Raw genomic sequence first — 24446 nt, forward strand, 5'->3', positions numbered from 1 at the left:
GATATGCTTCAAAGGAACTGTGATAGTTTGAGCATCCCTAATTTGTAAACCCTGAGCACCAACATTCTGAATTCTGGAACTTTCTGAGTGCTGACATGACAACCGAGGTGGAAAATTCCACGTATCCTACCTTGTAACACAGGCTGCAATCAGAGCCCTAGAAATAACTTAAGACTTTTTTGTGTTTAGACTTGTGTTCTCTGCTCAAGATGTCCCCATGCTATGTATGAAATTATTTCAAGCTAAAAATATATATTTTTAAAATGAGCAATCTGAAACATTTCTGGTCCTGGTCCTTTGAGTAAAGGACATTAGACATGTTGACATTGAAAACTCCCCGATGAAAAGAAATACAATCTGACTTCCACACAGAGCTGCCGAGCAGCTGCCTTACATAAGATGAAAGCAGCACCTTCCATGTGAGGGAACTGTGGGGCTGAGTCCACGTCATCCACCAGGTTAGTCCCTGGGTAACCTGGGGTATGTATGAAGAACGCTGTTTTTCCTGACAGGGCATTTTGGTTTCAGCTCTTAGGGTGACTGTGTCAATAATGTCTCACATACCCCCTACATTTTGGCTGCTTGTTGACGGCTGGCCACAAGGGATCTACCTCACCATTGGCCATGTTGAAATTTCTAAAAGAGATGGGTTGTAATGATAGAAAGGACTCCCTGGGGGAATTTCATGGTGTTTGTTTCTTTCTTTGTTTCTTTATTTTTAAGTAAATTGGCACCAGAAACATGGAAGCCACAGTTAAAGGGGTGGCTTGGTAGCAACTCAACAGTGAGCCGGTGTAGGGCTGTGGGAAGAGGCCGACAACGGCAAGGTGCCTCGGGTGCTGGCCAGGCCCGTTCCTACCGTGATGGAGACATCATACACAGTATGAGGACCCCAGCCAGGGTGGTTTTTAATCTTCCATTTTCTCTGACTTCCTGCACCCCAGGGCAATGCTTCATTATCTTGTTTTACCCAAATATCTGATGATCGTTTAGAGACTTTCCTCCAAATCCTGAACTTTTTATTTACTTATTTTTACGTTTGAATTGTTCATGGAAAGGTCTTGGAATCCACTCTTAACAAGCATACCTGCTGGTGAATAAGAATAAGGCTGGTTTTTGTTTGTTTTTTTTAAAACAACTGAGGGTTTTTTTTTTTTTTTCATAAAGCCCTCCTTGCTAGCATCTAAGCCACTTTCCCATCCATGCCTCAATTTATCTTTCAGAGCACCATTTGCATCCTGTGCAGGGTGCTCGGCTGCAGCACACGGGGCTCGCTCATATCCTGATGTACCTTTTCTCACCATGTGAGTCACTGGATTCTGTCATATTTAGTAAACTCTGAGTGCAAATCTCTGTGCCAGACACTGCAGGAGGCAGAGGTGTGAACTGTGCTGTGCTTGCTAAACTCGGGGAATCCCAGTGATGGAGGGGAACAGACGAGCAAATACATCAGAATCAGAGTTGGAAGTGTTCAGAAGTCCCATCCAAATGCTGGGAGGGTAAACAAAGAGAGGTGCTGTCTGCTGTCTGGAAAGAGCCTCACTATGTCCCAAACTAATCAAAATGAAACCAAGGCTCACTGCTCAGCTTTTGTAGCCCTTGGAAGTTTCCAACTCTGACTTCCCATAAGAAATAATGCCACAAATTCATTAAAGATAAATGCCAGAGCCCCACACAATACAGGTTGGGTCAAAGCACCCAGTGGAAATCCATGAGCATTGGACATGACAACCTGCAGTGTTCTCATCTCTCATGGGGACAGTTGAAATCTCAGTGATCTGACCCAGCATACAGTTTGCTGCTACATAGGGAGTCCAGCTTTTCAAGAAGGGATTGGAGGCTGATGCGGGTGAGAGACAGAGGGATGTTAACCATTTCAGGCTGGAGAAACACTAGGGGTGCTGTGAGACGGTTCTGCATTTTTGGTGTTTTAGGATCCTGAGCTTAAAAAAGAATGATGGAAAGTCCAGTCTGGGCTTCGCCCCGGCTCAGTGGTGCCCAGTCCACACATGCCTACTCTTGTCTCCTCAGCTGCTGGGGTCTAACTTCCATACCCATCCTCCTCCTCTCTCTTCTGCTTAACCTTTTCCTTCTGGGAAAGTCCTTCCTCTGTCCTTGTTCCTCTGGTCCTGGGTATTCTTGCATAGAACCTGGCCATTTAAGGAGTCCATGCTATCAATCAAGAAGGCACAGTATTCTGGAGCCCTTTGACCAAAGCTTTTAAAATGGGAGCCTAATACTGCACAGATGGCGGTGTTTATTAAGCTACATGAAGTGTGTAATTATCTCCTGAGACCCCCGCACACGGTGATGCTTTGAGTCTCCAGTAAATCAGGATTAAGCTCCAGGAAAGATCAAATCATGCGAACAAATGTTTATTAGGTGTCTGGATGTGCCTGGCCTAGGAAGTAGCAAGGCAGAACACTTGTTGAACAGATCCTCACGCTGGCCCTTGCCTGCCTACTCCAGAGATGACTTTTTAATATCCCAACACCTTCCATCTCCTCTCTCACTCCATCTCCCAGACACTGATTGGCCGACTGTAGCTCTTGGTTAGGTTTAACCAGCCAGTCTTTTTCTCCGTCTCAGGTTCTCTTTAAGTCTTCAGAACTGCAGAGTTAGAAGCCTCAGTGCCCACCTGTATGAATCCACATGACAGAGAGTTCCTGACTCTCGTCTACGGTCGGATCCAATGTCCTAAGGACTACCATATCTTGAACTCAAATTGTCATGGAGCTCGGAGAGGGTAACTGATCTCTCTGCAACTTTTTCTCTTTGTTTCTGCTTTTCCTCAGCCCTGTGACAGTAACTCTGGTGTAAAAGATTAAGGGCAGTCATCCTCAGGGCCACAAAAGCCTCCCTGCTGGGCAGATTTTCTATCCAACCTTCCAAGATGCTGTTTCAAAGAAGAGGATTTCTTCAGTGGGGGCTGTGGGACAGCGAAGGGAAGAGAATGATGTCACAATAAGAGATTGGGGGGGGGGAACCTGACACAAGTGGAACACCTGGTTACTTAGTTTTCATTCATTCCCCAGTTAAAGAAAAATAAACACCAGACAGGGAAAGATGAGCTTAAGACCGACACTTTGAAGATGAGAACAACAAGGCCTTACGTTAATAACTAGCATACATATTTACCTTTCACATTTCCACCTAATCTTTGGGATTATTCAAAATGACTGAAAAATCATATAAAGTATTTTAAAAATGAAAGAACTGAGATCAAAACTTAAGGGCTGGAGATTTGGCAGAATGAGAGAAAAATTATGAATTAAAGATTATGAATTAAACCTGCTTATGATACAAATTTATTGATGATTTGTAGGTTGTAATCAGTAAATTGGATATGGGATAGTTAGAGATACAGAACTCTGGTGTGTGAACTCCTGCCTGCTTCCTTTATACCCCTTCCCAATTGAGTAGATGACACATCCCACAGACAGGAAGCAAGCACAGTAGAGACTGGTTCTCCATCTTTGAGAACCCAACAGTGTTGCCATCACAACAGAACATACTACAGAGGGTACAAGCCAGACAGATCTTCTCAGTGTAGTGCCCAGATGAGGGGCTTGGGAGAGTCCCTTGGCTCAGGAGGAAGCCAAGGCCTGGGCTGCCTCTTACCTGAGCGGTTGTTGGGAGACACACGCACAGGAGAGATGGAGGGTGTGCGGGAGGAGGAATAGGGCCTTTGTCGATCCCTCTCGATGGTTGAAGATGAGGCTACAAAGTGATATTGTGACCATCCATCCTGCAAAAAACAGCACACTCATATTAAGCAGGGAAGGCACGGCATGCTTCACCTCCTGACTCTGCGGAGTTCCAAGTATTTGAATTTGCGAAACATTTCTGCAGGTGTCAGAAAAGATTACCACTGGCACATCACCAAGTTTAACCCAGAGGAATGGGAATCTAAGACACACCTCTTCCTTCCCCCAGACAGCCTGGCTGGGAAGGTGGGCGTTTTTTGTCTGTTCCCCCCCTCCAATATTAAATAAATGGTTTCCATGCTGACTTGCTCTGCCCATATGTGGTATTCAAGACAAAGATGCTTCTCTGAAATGTCACCTGACTCAAAATGTCTGACTTTGCCAACCTGGCTGCAGCTCAGCCTGCTTGCTCTCCATTTGCTAGTGAACATTTCTCCAGTGTTGGCTTCTTCACAGAGTGTCAGGGCAGTATTGCTCCTCCCTTCTCATTTATCCCGTTTACATGATTTCCAACCCTTCCCTGGGTCACAGAAGCCCAACCCCCCGCCTTAGGACCCCGAGGCTCTGATAAGACACTGGATGACACATTTCCTGAAGATGCCAGGAATTCCACTTTAATCAGAGTGTCCTCAATATGTTTTCCAGCCCATCGTCCCCAGCCTTCTAATATCTGGTCAGTGTTTGAAGTGCATACATACTATTTTATAATAAACCCCACACAAATGCTTTACAAGTCATGCTGTGAATTTACAGAGACTAAAGACAACAATGAAAACAGCTGAGGATACAGAGCTCCTGTTGACACATCACAGGCTTGAATTCCTCTTGCAATTCAAATGGATTTGTATCAAAGTACAGTCCCAAGGAGTGCTGGCCTAGCAAGACAGAGCAGCAGGCACCTACCCTGCTCCCAATCACCTTTCAATTGTTTTATAAAATTGTTTTATGTATTATCTTTAAAAAAAACTGAAAGAATTTTTAAAGATAATATTTCGACTTTAAAAGAATCTGATGCATCGTGAGGAATCATTGCACATATTAATAGATGAAATTGAACAACAAAACCTATACTCGTTTTAATCTGTATCTCTTTGTTTATCTGATTTTGATAACTTCCGTTCTTACTCATACGGTACTGCCAGGCCTAGAAGCAGACTTTGTTGAAAGAGGTTGCTAACACATCCTGGACAAGTGACTGTGTGGTAGAGTCTCTTCATGGATCCAGGAGCTGGACGCCATGTCATGGAGGAGGAAGGCAGCGAGGCCACCGAAAGGTAAAAAGGAAACAAGTTAAAGATATTGCTATTAATACGTGAGGATCTACTTGGAGAAGGGCAGGCAGAGGGGAGCACAGAGCACTAGTGTGCCTGCTCTTAAGAGATGGTCTGGAGGACACTCACACACACTGTGTGCCCATGGGAGTGACTCAACACCCAACACACAAAAGCTGGTGACATGGGGGATAAGGGACCATCGCAGGATGATAGCGGACTGGTAGGATTCAGTGAACCACAGCGTTGCTGGCAACAGAGGAGAGGCAGAGGAGAGTCAGGCTGTCCAGGCAAGAGGGGTAAGTGGGGAGATTTGGTGCTAGGACAGTGAGAGTCTTCTCCCTTGGTTTTGCAAGTTTTCTCCGTGGAAATGAGAAATGAGGTCATCTGTTGAAAGCAAGGAGCATAGATCAGACACTAGAAGAAGAAATAGGAGAGGAGGCAGGAAAGGAGAAGTGTGTGTGTGTGTGTGTGTGTGTGTGTGTGTGTGTGTTTGTGTCAAAAGAGGGGCTCAGTTCCAGGGGTAAGTGGGAAGCAAGGGCTCTAGGAGACATGGCGCAGTGGGTAAAGTACTTGCCACACGAAGCAAGCATGAAGAGTGGAGGTCAGACTCCCAGCAGCCACGGAAATGCTGAGCAGATGTGGTGAGTCACCTGTAACCCCAGTGCCCCAGAAGTGAAATTAAGTCCCCAGAGCCTTGTGGCAGCTTGAGCTCTGGTGATGTGGGAAAGGAGAATGGGGTCTCAATCTATACAACAAGTGATCGAAGTGGAGACTGGATATCAACCTCCAGCCTCCACAGGCCTGCAGATACACAAGTGCACATGTGCATACCACACACACACACACACACACACACACACACACACAAATACTCCCCCACCCCACACACCCATGCATGGGCAAGCACCATACACACACACACAATAACCCTGGATGAGAGGTGACCTTTTCTGTCTTCCCTCTCATTCAGTGACGCAGGAATGGTAGAATGGCCAAACTGTAGTCCTTTGATATGGCTTCATCAGGAAAAGTCTGGACGGGATATGAAGATTTGTATTCTGATGACACATAGTCACATACTTACAAATACACATACATCACATCACGGCATGGGGTAGCACTGGATGCTGAAGACCAGGGTACAGCTGGACCATGGTGTAGATCGTTCGCAGCTTGTCACAGACAGCTATGTTGTAATTAGTTCCTGGGAAGCTACGCTCACTGCTCTCCACATCTTTTACTGTTTGGACCTGATCATTCAGTTCTTTGTGTTCAAAATCAGCTCAGAAAATGAAGATTTTTGAGGGGAATGTTATTGCTAACTGAACGTGTCCCACTAGCCATGTGCATTTTTTGTAATCTAGCAAGCAGTAAACTATCATTTATTCACTTCTTGATGTCACTTATAAAAGGCTCAGAACTGGTTTATACACATAAACAGCTCTGGGAGATTTTTTCATTTATCATTTGTCTCTCTGATTACTCTTTTGTTCTTATTTAAATTTTAACTCATTCTTGGCTGTGTGCGTGCGTGAGTGCACATGTATATTCGATTATATTAAATGCCTCATCTAAGATACCTTTGTACCATCCATATGGCTTGTTGAAGTTAGATAAAGCTCAGGGAAGAAACATGGAGACTGAGGAGCAGCCACAGTAAGTAGGGGAGAACTGCTAATCCTCCTGGCTGGCGATAAGAAACTTTTTAAACATCCATGACTCTGCCAACCGGAGCAGTGACCCAGAAGATGTGCCCTTCAGCTCGAGACCCAGCTAAGCTGTCAAAAATATGATATGATATCTGGCACCTCAAATTGGTTTTTATTTTTTAACACATTAAACTTAAAACTGGAGGCTGTTAAATTGCCCCAAGTAGATGGAGACAGAAATACAAAGAGAAGTCCAAAGTCATCGTGCTTCAACTTGCCACCAGAAATCACCTGACTTTTTTTTTTTTTGTCCCCTCCTATTGTCTTTTCACCAGTTCTGGGTTCAATAACAACATTTCTTATGTATTTCCTTAGGAAGTTTATCATCCCCTGAAGCTGAAGTTTTCTACAGTGACATTTTCAGGGGTCCCAAGGGCAGGAGAACCAGGGCAGAGCTCAACTTCATGGTCTCAGTTCTTTACCATCAATCTAGTGCTTTGTCACTTTAGCTCCTGTTGTGATGCCCCTGAACTTAAACCACACACACACACACACACACACACACACACACACACACACACACAGAGGGGGGAGAGAGAGAGAGAGAGAGAGAGAGAGAGAGAGAGAGAGATGCACACACATAGAGATGCACACACAGACATATAGACACAGAGGCATGCACACACAGACACACATACACACACAGAGGAGGAGAGAGAGAGGCACACACAGAGATGCACACATGTGGAGCGCTGAGCTGTGAGAGACAGCTGGGCGCCTGGTCAAACGAGCTTTTGAATCCCGGAGACCCGCTGGGACAGAAGATGTTCATGGCCTTCTTAGTCATGTAGGAATAGTGCCCCAGGGTCTCCCCACATACATATGAGGCATCCTCAAACTCCCAGACCAAACCAATAGGAATTACCTGCTGCTACAACCTTAACCCACCCCAAACTGTATATATTGAGCTTAATTGAGAAGTAAAGGCGTGCGCAAGAATCATCCTGTTGTCCGAGAGCTTCTGTCGTGGATCCCCCCCCCTCTTCCCCAGCTAGCTGGGACCCCTCACCAACTCAACGAGAGCTGTTAACACTGGGTGAGAGATCTACTCCCCCCGCCCCCTACCTAGCCGGCACCTCTCTCTGCTATAGCGGACCTTCCCTGCTGACACTCTACGCTGGACCACCCGCGGGCAGGGTCAGCGGCAGAGACAAAGGCTGTTCGCACCCTGTTCTCTGCCAAGCCGGAGATTTTGTGGGACCCCATCCGGAGCTGGTCCCTCCCACCCCAGATATATAGACACAGAGGCATGCACACACAGACCTACACACAGACACACACAACACAGACACACATGCACACACAGATATGCACACACAGACATACAGACACAGATGCAGACACACAGACATGCACACATAGACTTATACACACAGACATAGACATATGCATTCAAAGACATATACTCATAGACCTGCACAGACAGACATACTGTGTCTGACAAACAGACTGTGTGTGTACAGTGCACACACACAGACACGCACAGATAGACTTGTACATACAGACATAGACATATGCATTCAAAGACATATACATATAGACCTGCACACACAGGCATACACATGCACACACATATACAGGTACACACAGACATGTACACACATAGAATACACACATAGACATACAAACACTCGCATGCACACACGTACACATACACATTATACACATACGCATGTCCATAAGTGCATGTGTAGAGGACAGAGGTCAGCGCTGAGTTTCTTCCTCCATCACACTTCACCTTATTCATGAGTCAGGGTCTCTAGCTGAACATGGACTTCACCCCTTGCATCGGCTAGATGGGCAGCAAGCAAGCCCCAGGGTTCACATGTCTCTCCCTCCCAGCACTGAGATATAGGTGCGTATATTGTACACCAGGCTTTTTAGATGGGAGCTGACGATCTAAACTCATGTGTGCATGCTTGTACAACAAGTACTCTAACCACTGAGCCATTCCCTCAACCCCTTCATTTTATATTTTTGATCGTATGTTAAACATTTCCAGACAGAATGCTCTTCATGGCGAGCTGTCCCTGATCGGATGGGATGCAGGGTTGAGCGCCTTGCCAATTGCTTAGGACAGCATGCATTTGCCTCATAACTTCTTATTACAGAAACTGCAAGGCACTAAACTCCCATCAGTGGAGAGTTTGTTAGGTGTGCTCACAGGCTGAAGCAGAGTTGCTGGTCAAGGCCCAGAGTGCTCTCGGGCCCTTCTCCCCTGCCTGACAGGTCTCTCATGGAGAGGCGGAGAAGGCTGTGACAAGTCAGCTCTGCTCTGCTCTGCCACTGTTAGCAGTGTGATCACCCACATGCTCTGCTCTAGTTTCTCTCTCCCCCTTTAACCAAGGGCAACAGAATTGGTGAGCACAAGGGCTTCAAGAGCAGCCACACCTGTTATCTCTTTGCATTGGATTTGCATCCACCCTTGAGACTCTTTGCATTGTTCAGAGGAAGGCCTGGGCAGACTTCCTTGCCATCCTCTCTCTCTGGTTGATACTATGACTCACCTGACTAGCAAACCACTGCACTGCAGTTTTCCTGCATAAGTACAGGTGCCAGTTAAGTGGAACACACAAGTGTGTGTGTATGTGTGTGTGTGTATAATATATATATATATATATATATATATATATATATATATTAGACATAAATATATGTCTACTGTATTTGGCAAGGTCACATAAGGCATTCTCCATGCTGACTTCTATAGGAACAAAAATAGGTCACAACCTCCGAGTTGAGAGATATCATACTCGTGATCAGCTTGGACACACTTGAGCATGCAGCCTCTCTGACTCTGCGATTCAATTTTACATGTGCACACCTACTAGCTGTTAGCTCCGAGACCCGGCACTGCACCTTCATCTTCACAATCTGTTCGGTACCACCAGCCCTACTCTTGTCTATGCCAGGTAAGCAGGAGGTGAGAAGGTCAGGTGCATCACATCACAACAGCTCGATGTGTGCTGTCTCCCAGGCTTGGGGAATCCAGGAATACAGTACAGCTTCCGTTCCCACCAGCACTGCATGCTCACATCAAAAGCATAGACTGTAGTGATCCTGCCTGTCTTCCAGCTGTGAGGCAGATAGCCTTGTTGGTTTTGAAACCCTGGCACTGGGCTTAATGCCGGAACACAGTGGTGCCTGCCATATGCTACTTCGATTTTATGATGTAAGATGATAGCGGTAATTATTGTAAAATGAAGTGCTCATCAATTCCATAGGTGTTCCTGCTAGCTTTTGCAGGTTCATACAGTCCACACTGAAGCACAGGCAGCAGAGAGAAGCCCCCACTGACACTTATGGAGCCACGGGGCTCTCTGTATTCTCTGGCTCGATTTTGAGGACGTTCAGGGCTTATGGTCTTTTTTGGTATTGTTTTAGTGGAAAGCAATCACAGGAGAATCTTTTTCTGCCGATGGTCCATGATATACACACAGCTGGGCTGCAAAGCAGTATTGGTTCAGCTAAAATAGTTCAGAAAGGGCGTTTAGCTTGGTGGCTCCATCAGGGTCAGTGGTGGCTTCTCTGCACTGCCCATCCATATGTCAGTGTGAAGTATACGAACTTACTCATTTTTATCTAACCTTGAAAGCAATTCTGAAGCATCGATCTGTCTGTACCTCCGGCCCCTTGCATTGATGCCAATCCCAGGCACATCTTTTAGAGCATGTGGCCCTGCTTCTTCGTCTCTGCTTGTTTCAGAAAACACAGGCTTCTGCTTATAGTGAAGACACTCCACTTTCCCCAGCCACAGCTCCCCCACCCTAGAGAACTGGGGATAACAGGATGAGAAGGGAGAGCACATCACATTCCTCATGAGCTATGTTCCAGTTTCTCTCAAGGCTGGGTCCAGGCACTCACACCCATTGTGAGTGGGCCTAGCAGACTGAGGGATTGGTTCCTGAGGGCATTACCTGGTGGGACCTTAACTGGCTAGAGAACAGTGAGGACAGACTCACATTTCAGAAGGTGTGCTAACCATGTCATCCAGATAGGTGAAGAGCATCAGGTGAGATGAAATGAGAACCGCACTGTGGGATTATACACAGACTCCCAGCTGCCTCTTCCCCAAATGCCGTTCAGTCGGGAGAAGGATGGGCAACTATAATATACATCAGAGGAAGAAGAGGATGGAGATGAGTTGTATCAGGTCATAGACTAGAGTTTATGAGAAGGTGGAAGGAAGAGACATGTCTCAACAGCTGGTACAAGGAAAGTTTGGAGGCTTGGTGGTCAGGAGAGAAAAAAATGGAGCAACAGAGCAAATTCTCAATAAACAGGTGACGGTCAGCAGGGAATAGGATTCTGAGTTACTTGTTTTGTGGCCTTTGACCTCTGCTTCAAGGAGATGAGCTTGGAAGGCCAGGCGAGAGCGGAGTGCATGGTGACAGTGCAGAGCCACGCCTGGGTAAGTTCATTGTTGGTGGCCTCGTTTACAGCACTCCACAGCCAGTGTCGGTGTATTGATTTCTGAACTTAGAATTCAGATTTGGCAAACTCTGATGATAAAGAGACATCTCTGACTGGCACAAGCTTCATTAAGAAATTGACGTTGACAATAAGCACTGTTCGTTTACACTGGGGACATCAGCTGAAACCCAACATAAACACTTGGTGGCTGCCCATGTACACGCATTGGCCCCGTTCCTTTGTTTTATAAACAGCTATTACATTTTCTTCCTCTGATAAGATTTATCTGGCTTCAGAACAGGGATTTCTCAGTGGACACCCAGAAACTACTCGGTGTCGAAGAAACAAATACAAGTTTTTCGCCTTTGCTGTCCTTGAAGGCTCTACTGCCTACGAAGCCTGTCAATTCTCATTTTCTCTGAGTGACTTGAGAGAGAAAGGAATGTGTGTTGCAAATCCTTGGGGCTTTTAGTAACTCAGACTCGTCCACTCATACACCTCAGATACTTAGAGCTTGTCACTCACATTCACATTCAAGACTTCTTCATTGTGGAAATAATTGTTCAAACAATAGTCAAAACATACACCGTGGCCATCCTCTGAAGAGGTCCAAATTGTGTTCATACATGAAAAATGCTTGTTCAAAGATGTGCTGCTTTCCAGTCATTTCTAGGTGGAACAAACTCATGAATGTAACTATGCTAAGCAGAGAAAGAAAATACTGGGAATTAGGGCAGTTCCCTCCTTATGTTTATAGAAAATCCTTACTTGCTTGCAAACAATGGCTGCAGTGTTTGATGCATACATAGTCAGGGTGACTGAAGACCAAGCCAGATTTAACATAGCAATGAAACCTTCTGCTGTTCTTTGTTGTAATAATACAAAATTCTCTCTGTTTTTAAGGTAAACTGTTTGTTAAAGATTCATTTAAGCTAATTCTACCAACAATTCTAAAAGCCATTAGTGTTAAATATTTAAACGAAATGTTAAGGGCCAAAAGGGAGTATTTGCAGTTTAATGCAGGAATAAACACTACCTGACAGACCCCTGGCTTTCATTACTTAGTTTCAGCTCTGTTGCTTCTAAAGAAATTTAATTAAGTTGATTTGGGTTTTAAAGGTACAGTATATATAAGCATGTGCCTCTTCTGAAATACCATCTTTTACAAGCAAATACTTATAAACCCATTTTATGAGCTCAACTTAATTCAATTGGGCTAATTCTGAAGACCTACTGTCATCAAGGAGATTTGATTAGTTGGAAAGAACTGTATATACTTTAGTCAAAGATGGCAAACTGCTGTTCCTTGTTGGCATTTGACAGGTACCAACAGAAGAAAAACAAAGATCTTAAGAAACAGAAAAACCACAGCAGTCTCTTGTCTGGTGTCACTTTTGGGAATTTAGGTAAAAAAAAAATCTGAGTTTTATTTGCCATTTCTCAGTAGAGCAGCCATGAACACATCTGAGCGAGTATCTATGAAGCAGGATGACATGTCTGTTGGGCATATGCCAAGGAATGGGGTAGCTGGGTCATAAATGTCTCGCAAGAGATGAATGGAGAATGAAAATGTGACAAACCTATACTGTCCAGCTGTAATGAAAGATGATATCATGCAATAAGAATATAAATGGATGGACATAGAAAAGATCCTACTAAGTGAGGTAACCCAGACCCAGAAAGGTAAATGCCACATGTTCCCTTTCATCTGTGGCTCTTAGCTCCAAATCCTCAGGTATACTGTAAGTATACAGCCTGGAATGTCAGCAGAAACCAGGAAGGTATAAACGAGTCATATTGGGGAGGGGTCTTGGGAAGGGACAGTAGGATACAGGTGATGTGAAGTGACAAACAGAATAACTGAGATGGGGCTAAAATTATGGAGGAGAGAGGGTTGTCACCATAGGAGAAGAGACAAATAACACCAAGGTTGTTTGACAAAGCCTTAACAGATAATCTTATTTTATATCTACCTAAAATTATACGCAATATTATGAGTATATGTGTTTGTATATATGTGTGTAAGTTTGCGTGTATATGCATGAGGTAAGCCACATAGACCGTAATGTTCACCACAAGAACAATACACTACCCCAGTGTCAGGCACAAGAGACCTCCTTTTCAGCAGCTGGCTAGGGAAGCCAAAGTGACGCCCAGAACAATACACGCTATTGATGAAGCCCAGGGTTGCTTCTTAGGAGTTGGGGTTGGGTTCCTATTGCAAAGGCACTACTTGACATGACAGTTGCTTTCCTGTGGTTTAGTTTCCATGATTCTAGAAAATACTACTCAGGCTGCCAGGGAAAGGAAGCAACCAAGCAGTCCTTTCCAGCTGCAACACCTATGAACCATGACAATGACCAGTGAGTGTGGCAACATAGGTGCAAAGGTGCAATAAGTGCTATGCACGTGTTGGTGGCAACCAAAATCGTCTAATTTAACTTAAGGCCTACTCAACGTGAGGCAAATCATGCCTTGTACTGGAAATCTAGCTAGCTTACCATGGGTGGTGAAGTCACAGACCTTAGAAAGGAATCTATTACTGCAACTTTACTAGACCAGCATAATTCCTCACTACAGTCTAAGCCTTATCCTTAATCCCATACATAAGTGTAGCTACCAAGTCTAATAAAAGAAACCTGTCTTTACAGCAAATAAAGACCATCACATAACCACAAGTGGACACAATTCAGAGACAACTGGATTGTGGGAAGTCCAGCCTCAACAGTTACATCGGCATCACAGTTCCTGCCTCTATGGTTCAGGTAGACTCAGAGACTAGGGTAGGATGTTACCCTAAGAGAAAATAGACTCTACAGGAGACTGGCAATGTCAAATATAGAATCAGAGGAGTGCACTCTGAAGATAGTAAAGATGGTGCACTAACACCAAGGAGGCACTGCCCCAAGCAATGAAAGAGGAAGAATAGCTTTGGGGCTGATACGGAGAGCTAAGTGGTGATGGGACACTTTGAGAAGGACAGCGACCCACGTGAAAACATCACATAGGCATAGACGTTTGTACAACTGGTCTCTCCGATGCATTTGAAATGGAGGAGTGAGAGCAGCTAGAGAAGTCAATGTGGGTACCAGTCGTGTTCGAATGCATTCAGATGAGAGCCACTGAGAGCAATTATATAGGATAAGATGCAAAGCAAAGAGAGGATCAGGGACTTTAAAACAAGGAGAAGGTAAGAGCAAAGCAAGGAAATTAGTGATGAAAACCACAGAGGAGAGCATTTCCCAGAGGATGAAGTGTTAGAAACTAATCTCCAAAGTTCATTTTTATTTCTTCCTGGACAGGCACCTGGACAATATTCCCCAGACTGTCTTGCATACAATGGCTGTCATTTAATTTCCTTAAAGATTCGCAGTACTGGGAGTTGAACCCAGGGACTTGCATTTGTAAGCAGGTACTGTGCCACCAAGCTGAGTTTCCTGACCCCACCCCCTTTCTTACGTATAGGTTGAGGCAGGATCTTACTCTGTTTCTCAAGCAGGTCTTGAGATTGTGATCCTCCTGCCTCAGCATCTGAAGTTGCTGAGATTACAGGCCTGTGTTACTAGGCATGGGTGGATGAGATCCTGCTAATATAGAGGGCAGTGGAGGAGATGGTATCACCAAAGACAGGAGTGGCTATGAGCCTTATGGCATACTGGAGATACAGGTACAAAATGTGCATGCAGGAGGAACTGACCCACCCACTCACAAAGCCACTCAAGATGGCTACCCGAGCAGCAAATTAAACCTCTATGGTGTTAGATCATTAACCATGAAAGTTGAGGTTATAGCCGGGAATCCTCCTTAGCTCATCCAGGCAATTCTGCATTTAGAAATGATCCCAGCACAGTGTGAGGCTGATATCAGGGTCAACACTGGTGAGGGTGGTCAGGGGAGGAGAAAAAGACCATACAAAGAGAATGCACCTACAGGGCCAGAATGGATAGAGGAGGCTGGGGAAACAGAACAGAGGGAAACACACACACCCCAGATCTTTTCAGAGAAAGTAGCTTCAGAATATCAGATCATGAACAAGAGAAACATATATCAGTTTTGGATTGAGTCCAGGAAGAAATAATCATAAAGCATTCCAGAAATAACTGTTGAGAAGCACAGCGTTAAGCAACGAGGAGGAAGCATGTTCATACCCAATATGAATGTGCTCACTTAGAAATTTCCAGAACCTAGAAGACAGCCGAGGAAATAAGAGTCCAGTTGTGTGCCGAATGAATGTAGAGACAGGTGTTTGTTGGTAAAGCTGAGAGAGGGGCACTATGAGAAATCAAATGGGACACAAGGGAGACGAGTGTCACAATATAGACTGACATGGAAGAAACCTAACTGGGTTCATGCTTCTCACCAAGAGTCAGTCTATCACTAAGAAAATGGGGCTTCAGCGTCTGTCTTGGGTGTTCATGGGGACCCTGTTAAGGGGGTCATGCCACCCTAAGGACAGCAGCACAAAAAAGCAGAATCAGGATTCTTTGACTTCACTTTTTTCTTGGCCGCTGATAATATTCTTCATACTGTTCACTCTGTGACAGACCGTCTGAAGACTTCTTGGACTTTCCTAGTGCACTGGTCTTGTGTAGGACTGAGAAACTGTGGATGTGGGCTAGCTGTTGGCATTGAAGCAGCTATCAACTACTGTAGTGTTTCCACCACGATGGGAGATGTGGGGCAGAGAGCCCATTCTTAGGAGAGCTGAGCAGAGACAAAAGGAGTTTTAGCCGTGTGTTCTTGCGAACGTGGGGGCTGCAGGGCCATTGTCCTGAGCAGTGTTAGGATGTTGAATGACAGACATGAACGGACTGTTGCTCTTGTGGCTAAAGTTTCAGGTCAAGCTGCCTCACGACACCCTTCCAAAGGTTTTTACACTATCTCATGACCACAAACATTTCTTTTGAAATAGGACTTCCAAAACTGCGCTAGACATAAGGATACAGCCTGTGTATCTAGTGCGATTTGCTTGTAGTGGTTGAGCAGAAGTCTGAGGTTAATGGACAATTCTGCATAGCCCAGTGAAGGAGTCCAGGTACGAGTGGTCCATCAACAGATGTGAAAGGCCCAGTGATGTCTGTCTCCAAGCAAACAATATCATTGTCTCCCAGGAGAGAACTAAGTAACATGTGGACATGTCTCCTGGGAAAGGGACCAAAGCCAGATGCAAAGCAGTCGGCAAGGCTGGCTTTCCTCACCATGGGGCTATTTCTTCCTCTATCTAATCAGCTAGGCGTGACATCATCCAGTCTATCCCGGTTTGCATTCAGAGGACAAAGTAAATATATATGTGTGTGTGTGTGTGTGTGTGTGTGTGTGTATATGAGAATATATATAAGTTCACATATATATACATATATACATATATATGTATGTATGTATGTATATGTGAACTTTAACTTGTTGAGTTTTCTAGTGCTTACTCGAGTCTTCCCCCTCTGCCTTTTGTCCCTGCAGTTTGTGACTTAAAACCATGTGGGTGAAGCTCTGTAGTAGAGCGGGATTAACGAGAATGTGTTTAATTTGGGTGGGGCTACTCGGGTTTCCCTTCCTTGGGGATCTATTTGAGCAAGAGCTGTAATTTCGTCACTTGGTGTTCAGCAACTGCCACCTGCATCGATCTCCACTTTCGCACAATTGATTTTTGCTTCTATCCCCATTTGTGCATTTGTTTTTGGACAGATATCATATGATGAGTGTCTGAGAATTGTCTCCCAGAGGTCAAGGGATCTCATGAAGAAAGACTTTCTTTGTCCATACAAACATCACCAAGTAAATTCCCGGATTTATGGAGGGAGCATTTCATAGCTGAGTTTGACCTCAGTCTTTCCTTCTGGACCCTATCTTGACATCAAGTGATTCAGAAAGAAAACACACAAGGAGCTATGCTCGAGGGCCTTGAGACATACACTTTGCCTTGGATATTTGTTTGTTTATTTGTTCGTAGAATCTTGACAAACTATTTTCATTTTTCCAGTCACTTCTTGGAGAAGAATTTTCTAACTTAGTAGAAAATGGTGAGCACGTTCCCTAATGGAAACAATAGCTTTCCAATCTAGGAGCTTAATGGATTTTTTAGGGAGGACTCATTCCTCCTCCATCACCATCTTAGATGCTAAGAAGTAAAATTTCTAACATGCTAACAGTGAAAGAGGCATTAAAGCAGTCCTCACTCTCCTTACTGCAAATCTGAGAATTCAACATTTTTGAATTTTGGCCTTTCTGTGAATTTCCTTGGCAGTTTCTCAAAACAGTGTTCTAATTTGCACAGGAACCCAGAAGATGCATGTGATGAGGGGACGATACATGCACCCACCAGTCCAGTTTGCATGACTAGGGCAGCTGGCCATCTGTGCATCATGGTCAGAAGACTCCACCAGACTGTGTCACTCTCTCGCTTGAGGTGACTTGGGCACTTGAAGGAATCTGCAGCATTCCCTTGCCTATCCATAATTACTTATTGATTTCTTGTTTTGTCTGTGCAATAGTAGTAGCAAGAGCCAATGAAATGAATAAAATGTCAGGAAGAAAAGGAGGACCTGTGTTAGAAATGCCGGAAAGGGTGTGGCTTAACTCCTGTGAAAGCTTATTATCCACTTCCTGAATGAACGATGGAACCCAAGATTCTATCCATGACAAAGGGAAGATGACAAAGGGAAGGACATCTAAAATTAGTTATGTTTTGTGTCCCATATCAAAATATCAATAGAAAATCTAGTACCACATCATGCTCCATAGTTTCCAACATAGATGGTTCAGCCTTCTTAGAGACAAGAGCACACTATGCAAGATACCATTGTTTGGCATGGGGAAGGGGCATTCCTAAAACAAATGCCCACCTGCCAGAAATATTAGCAGGAAGATAATTAAGTAATTTCTATTTCCTCTGACTGTCCATAAGAATTGGATTATGATGTTTTATCCACCTCAGTTTGCTACTGGCATTTATGAAAAGAATAAGTTAATTCTCACAGGGAGACTGAGTAGTCTTTTCTCTGGGGGCATTTTACTCTTTGACTAAAAGTGATGCACTTCAGCTAGATGATTAAAGAATCATCTGTCAGCCAATGACCTGACTCTTTTGCAGTAACTGCACAGGGCTTGTGCTAAGGACACAGAAGAGGAGAGATGTACACCTTCCCATCCCACTTGCCTTCCACTCACAGTATTTTTACTTTGGTCTGAAGCTTCTGTCACTACTGCCTCCTAGTTTTTGCTAGAATAATTATAATTAAGAAGGCAGAGCAGGATTGAGTGTACTCCAATATTTAAACCCAATTACCCAGAGAAAGAGCCTGTGTCATCATCCAAGATGACCGGGATGATTAATGTTGGTAATGTAGCTATTCTCAAACCCTGCCAAGGGCAGCTTGGACTTCCAAGAGGCATTGGTCCTGTAGACTGGTCCTATTAGGGAAGTCCCATTAACACTCCATGACCAGATCATGAGTGTTGAGTGACACCTGGGGAGTGAGAAGCTTTCTGATGAGCCGAACTGGTGTACTCCCCAGAGTGAGGAAGGGGTCATACACAAAGTTGTCAAGGGGGAACCGCAGAGGACATACTGACTGATAATATCAGCCTAGGTGAGGTGCCAACCCAACCAAGCACAACTTCACCTGAGAAAACACTCAGGCACATCAGTTATAGTTCTTTTGTAAGAAGCCATTTTGTCACAACATGAGAGCACATATGAAGCTCTTGTCTGAAATTTTAATGATTAAAATCAATGTAGTCTTCTACTACAATTGAAGAAGAGTTTGATTCAAAGCAATGGGTTGGCTGGACAGACAGTTCAGTGAGTAGGAAGGCTTGTTGCCTAAGAACAAGGAAGTGAATCCCAGTTCCAGCACACACAGAATCATCAGGGGGTGGCTGAGCCTGTGCCTGTGACTGTAGTTCTATATCAAGTGGTGACAGAAGATTTCCTGGGGCTTCCTGGACATCAGTGTAACTCCAGGCTCAATGAAAGAGAAACAGGGCAGGAATAGGATACACAATGTCTTCCTCTAGGCTTTGCATATGTACACACAAACGTGCACACATGGACACACCCCCCACAAGCCCATACGGACATAGTCCCATCACACACACACACACACACACACACACACACACACACAGTCTTGTTAAAACACAATTCTCAGAGTCCACAGGAAGAACACATAAGGCCTTCAGGAGTGAAAACCTGGGGGACACTATAGTGATAGATCACTCTCATTCTTCATTTGTTTAAACCCATAGACTATACACAGCAATAACAAACCCTCGGTGAAACTCTAGGTGATTATAATTTTATCAGCAGAATCAAATGCCCCATTATGGTGACACATGCTGACAATGGGGGTGGTGGTGGAGCTGTCTATATGTATCAATTAGGGAGCATATGAGATACCTATGCTCCCTCGTAGTTTTTGTATGAACCTAAAACCACCCTAAGAAACACAAAGATTTCAAGTTTAATAAGGGAAAGTAAACTTTCTAATACAACAACAACAACAACAACAAGAACAACAACAACAAAAAGCCCAGAGTCCAAATGACAAACAAGTTTACACTTCAAGTAGCTGCTGTGTAAATAATGCTCTGGAAGCAGAATGGGCTGCATGAAATTCTAACTCGATGCCTGTTACCCAGTCTGTTCAGCAAAGTCTGCTAAAGTGGTTGTGAACATAACGCCTCATGAAGACCCATAAAACAGTGATCTACACTGGCTGGGATGAGATAAGCTTCAATTTTCTATGCCATTAAACTGTGGGCTGTATCTTCACAGATACTGGTGTCTGTAAGAAGAAATTTTAAGTTTGGCACAGAGAGTAATCAAAGTAGTTGAGATAAAGTAAGAACTGTGACTTTTTATTGCAAGAAAAAGTTAAAAACATCTCCATTCTTTTTGCCCGAGACGCAGCTTTGGCTTCTTTCACTGATTCCACTCTTATATTTCTCATGCATACAGATGAAGTCTTCTTCCAGATCTCTTTATGTATTTGGGAATTCCTTCACTTGGCGCTTTCTATTAGGGTGAATATTAATTGTTCCAGGGTTGAAGACAAGCGTGACTTCAATGTTTATGGAGGGATGGATGACTTGTGATGTAAATAAATTCATGGTGTAAACTCTCCCACAAGGAATATCTGAGCCAGGAAAGGAAACTCTTTCTACCATAAGCATAGATACTTATGTAGTCATTCGATGGTACGGGAATATGCTTAGCCATGGGTTTAAAATACTGAAAAGTAATTCAAAGTGTGAATTAGAAATAATTTATTTAAGCCCGTCACAGTTTTAACTGTTTCACATTACTGAGCAGAGCCCTTAGTTTAGATTAAAGAGGGTTCAGAAGTTTTATGTTCAAGGGAGATAATATCAAAACTACAGGGAAAATGAAGGTTGAGATGAGCCATGGGACAAAATTCAGATTTAATGGACAGCCTGAGGAAAGCTCAGGTATGGCTGCATAGCTTATTCACCTTATAGGAGGTGGAGAAGCTAGAGAAAGAAGCCTAGGTTGGCCGTGGAAGGACTCAGAACCTGTGTAAAGAAATTTAGACTCTGTCCTGAGGCCCATGGTGGAGGGTGGAAGTCATGAATCACGTTGACCATTTAGAAAGTTTACTCCTGCTGTCCTCTGGAGAGTGGACTGGAAAAAACCAAGTCTAAGGATCGGAAGCCCAGATAAGAGTTCAGCCCATTATCCAGCATATGAGACAGCTGTCTATATGACCCTGAGTGTAAATCGAGGTGGGCAGAGGCTGAGGTTTATAGCTCTATCTTAGCAGAGCCATGAATGATGCCTGGGAACCGGCGTGGGGAGCAGGGATAGTTTGTGATGTCAGAGAAGGGGAGGCAGAATGTAGGAGGGGCACATTGTCTGGGGTTTGATTTCAATAGAGGTACTACAGAAAAGTTTATAAAAGTGGGTTGTGTAGAAAGCCGAAGACATAACAAGTGGCTAGGGCTAGAGGAACAGATTGAAGTGACAGCCACATTTGGTTAACTGCACCCAGGAGGGAAGAGTTCTGGCCACTCTGGGGAAATATGTACATCAGACAAAACAGTCCCCAGCACCAAGAGCTCAGCACAACGCATGTAAGGAGCGAACAGGAAGATGAGGTGCTCAGGAAAGGAGAAGGCGTAACGGAGTGCCTGTGGCGAGGTCGAAGATAGGAGTGTGATGAGAATCATGGGAAGACTGCTTTGGCTCATCTGTTCCACAACATTTCAAACTAGAAGCATGTGGGACCAGGGAGACACTGGGGGGAGGAGGGCTTTGCTTGAACTCATGTCTTACTCTTCCTTAGGCTTCACTCTGACCTTCAAAGTAATAGTGCTCTTCAGTATACTCAACACACACACAAAGACACACGCGCAAGTGCATGCTCTCGAGCACACACACACACACACACACACACACACACACACGGTTCTGACACACAACAGAAATACCCATTTACAAAGCCCACGGCGGTTTCCATTTCACGTTCATGTCATAAAACATGACATTAGCCTGTGTACAATTCTTCCCACTGGGCTCCATTACAAAGCAATGACTAGGAGGTGGAGTTGCTTAGGAGAGAGACTGTGGGTGAAGGATGCTGTCCCAGCATCTCCATGGTGAGGATGACAGGGACAGTGAGCACCAAATGGCATGACAGACGTTTTGAATCACCATCCTTGACTCTCTTGTGGAGATTACTTTCGTGTACACAAAGCATCGATGATTGCTCTCCGTTTTGACCGTCAACAATCCCAGCCAGGCAGGGGTTATAGCTTTGATGCCACACATGGGAATACAAAAGATGGAGAGGGTACAAGGAACACTTAGCAATGGACTCCATCAGAAGGTCATTGATGGAGGCCAAGGAAAGTTCCGAGGTCGGATACATCGTGCAGAAGGATGGATTTGGGTAACGACCTCCAGGGTTCTGCGAGCATGCCCAGGTGCCCAGAAAGATTCTGCTGGCAAATAACACACTATATTTGACTATTGGAAGAGGTTATTTAATACTTCAGCCATTGTCAGGAATGGGAAAATGGAATACGGTCTACTATATCTCTGTGTTCGTGTGAAGTTTTGTGCATCTTGGGTCTGCCAAAAATCTTGATAAGTGATCTACTGGTCACGAGGCCAGGAAATGGTAAGGTTGTGCCTTTGACCTTGGGCCATTTGATTCCGAGTCCATGTTCTTTCTATGTCTATAAGTAATATGGCATGGCTTTTAGTCAGGAGTGTGCTCACGAACACCATTTGCAGACATTCAGTGTCTAGCAGCAGGGAAGCATAGCCTTTCTTTGTCTCTTCTGTCTCATGGAACCTGGAGCCAATATTCATTCAGGAAGGTTAAATCTCAAGAAGAGATGTGAAAGAACTTGCATGCCCACAGCCATAAGTTACCGCAGTGGTGAAGGCTCAGGCTATCCTGATGCATTAAAACTCAGAATGTCTGGCCACATGGGTGTGACCTTCTGGAGACCTGAAGACAGATGGCTCTTCTGTCACAGAGATGAGAAATTACACTTGCCCAGTGAGGCTTGGAGGCAGAAGTTGCAGATAAAGAGAAGTGTGTGTAGAGCTCTGGTTAATTATAGCTACCCTGGAGTGGAAGACCATGCTTTGAAGGGTCAGGTTTGCAATCAACACTAAGAATATCTAAATAATACAAATGAACGTCAGAGCTGAGACTGCTTTTCTTCTGTCATAGAATTTTCAAAGGGGTCATGGCAACCACTTTGCTGGGCGACCCTGGCATCTGAGTGGAGGCCCAGGCTAAGGTCTAGCTTTTTGGGCGTGAGCAGGAGCTTGGCATATTTCTACTCTTTGCCTGCACAGGTCTCTCACTGTTTGCCTGGAATAAGAAGGGGGTGGGGGAACCAATAAGCTTTACTTACATGGAAGAAATGCAATCTACAGTGTGTGGCAGGGCAACATGAGAGACCAGAGAGCCCCTGTTTGACCATATCCAAGGCAGGAGGAGGGGCCTATTTGGGTGCATCTTCTATAACTGAGTCTACTTCATAGTGACTGTGTCATCTATGCTGTTTATTGGTGACTGCTCATGGATAGATCACCAAGAGTCACATAGAATTTAGGTAGCTATTTTTGTATTTTGATACCTTTCTCCCAAGTTAATTTCCTATTTCCCCAAGCCACCATTTCTAAGTGTCCTCAAACATGGTCAAACAGAAGTACTCATTTGTCAGGGGCCTTATTTTCAGTCCCAAGTTTCTATAAAGACAAGCACTTCTGGTTTCCCATGAATCCAAGTACTCTCGCAATTGCCTTCACTTGCTTTTATGAACCATTCACTAGTCGTTCACAGAGAAGGGATTTTATAAGTCCGTGTAAGGTTAGCTAAACATAAGAGCTGTTTAGAAATGCTGATGCATTAGGTAATGCTCCTGTGATAACCTGTGAGTATTTTTCCTGAAGTGGATAATCCAGATGGGCTCCACTCCACTTGAAGGTCCAGGTAACACGAATATATTTTGGGGGCACCAAATGCATCATGAATAAACCACAGTTTTTTGTTTTGTTCAGAACCCACAGAGCCCAAGTTTTCTAGCTGATTAAATGCATCTCTGAAAAACAAGACAGATGAGCTGACAATGTGCATGTCTGGCCTCTGGGCCTGGCTGCACGTGAACTGAATCCACTGATGGATTGGGTCTTGAGACCTAACTGATACCCAGATTGGGTCTCAGATACCCCAATTTCCATCTCCCAGTTAGGTGTTCCCTTTTATAATGCTCTTACCTCAAACTCTTTATTATAAAGATTTTAAATTCTTCAAGATTTAGCTGTATAATTTTTTCCCCCTTTGAGCCATGCTTCAACACCTAAAGTACACAATTCAGAAAGTAAGAGTTGCCAATTGCTCTGCCTTTCATACTCACCCACAGTCATGGCCTCTGTGCTTTCAGTTTTCCTTAGAGCCCTTCATTACTGATCTCTAATAGATCCTAATAAGTAGATTTGAAATCAGGATAATTAAAAGATATGGATCAGATAGCTTTTCAGTGGTGTATAAATTGTCAGCGAGGCACAGAGCAGAAATCGGTTGCCCTGACGATTAAAGACAATGGAAGATGAAGAATAAACCGGCCTTTTTCGCAGGACTTTCAAAGGGGAATGCTCAGCCTTGTTATCCAGAGAACGTGTGACACTGAGCCCAGAGGCGCCTGTTTCATTTCACAACTGTGTAATTTAGAAATGATTAAGAACAGCTCTTTCTCAACATTTTTTAATCATGGACCAACTAAAAACATCACATTGATTTCTCCAGCCCATCCTTCTTGAATGTGCTCATGTGAAACACATTTTAAATCATCTCAGCTCTTAAGGT

The 24446-nt window shown here is 44.3% G+C and overlaps 1 protein-coding gene across 1 annotated transcript in view; it reads right to left on the bottom strand.

The window, feature by feature from the left end:
* The window catches only part of Ctnnd2 (catenin delta 2), an 804610-nt gene that overhangs the window by 14111 nt on the left and 766053 nt on the right, over positions 1-24446 (bottom strand). Inside the window, 1 exon segment of the mRNA XM_076916393.1 lies at positions 3622-3748. Coding sequence (XP_076772508.1) covers positions 3622-3748 — 127 coding nt within the window.

Source organism: Arvicanthis niloticus, chromosome 19 (assembly GCF_011762505.2).
Source record: "Arvicanthis niloticus isolate mArvNil1 chromosome 19, mArvNil1.pat.X, whole genome shotgun sequence".
NCBI lineage: Eukaryota > Metazoa > Chordata > Mammalia > Rodentia > Muridae > Arvicanthis > Arvicanthis niloticus.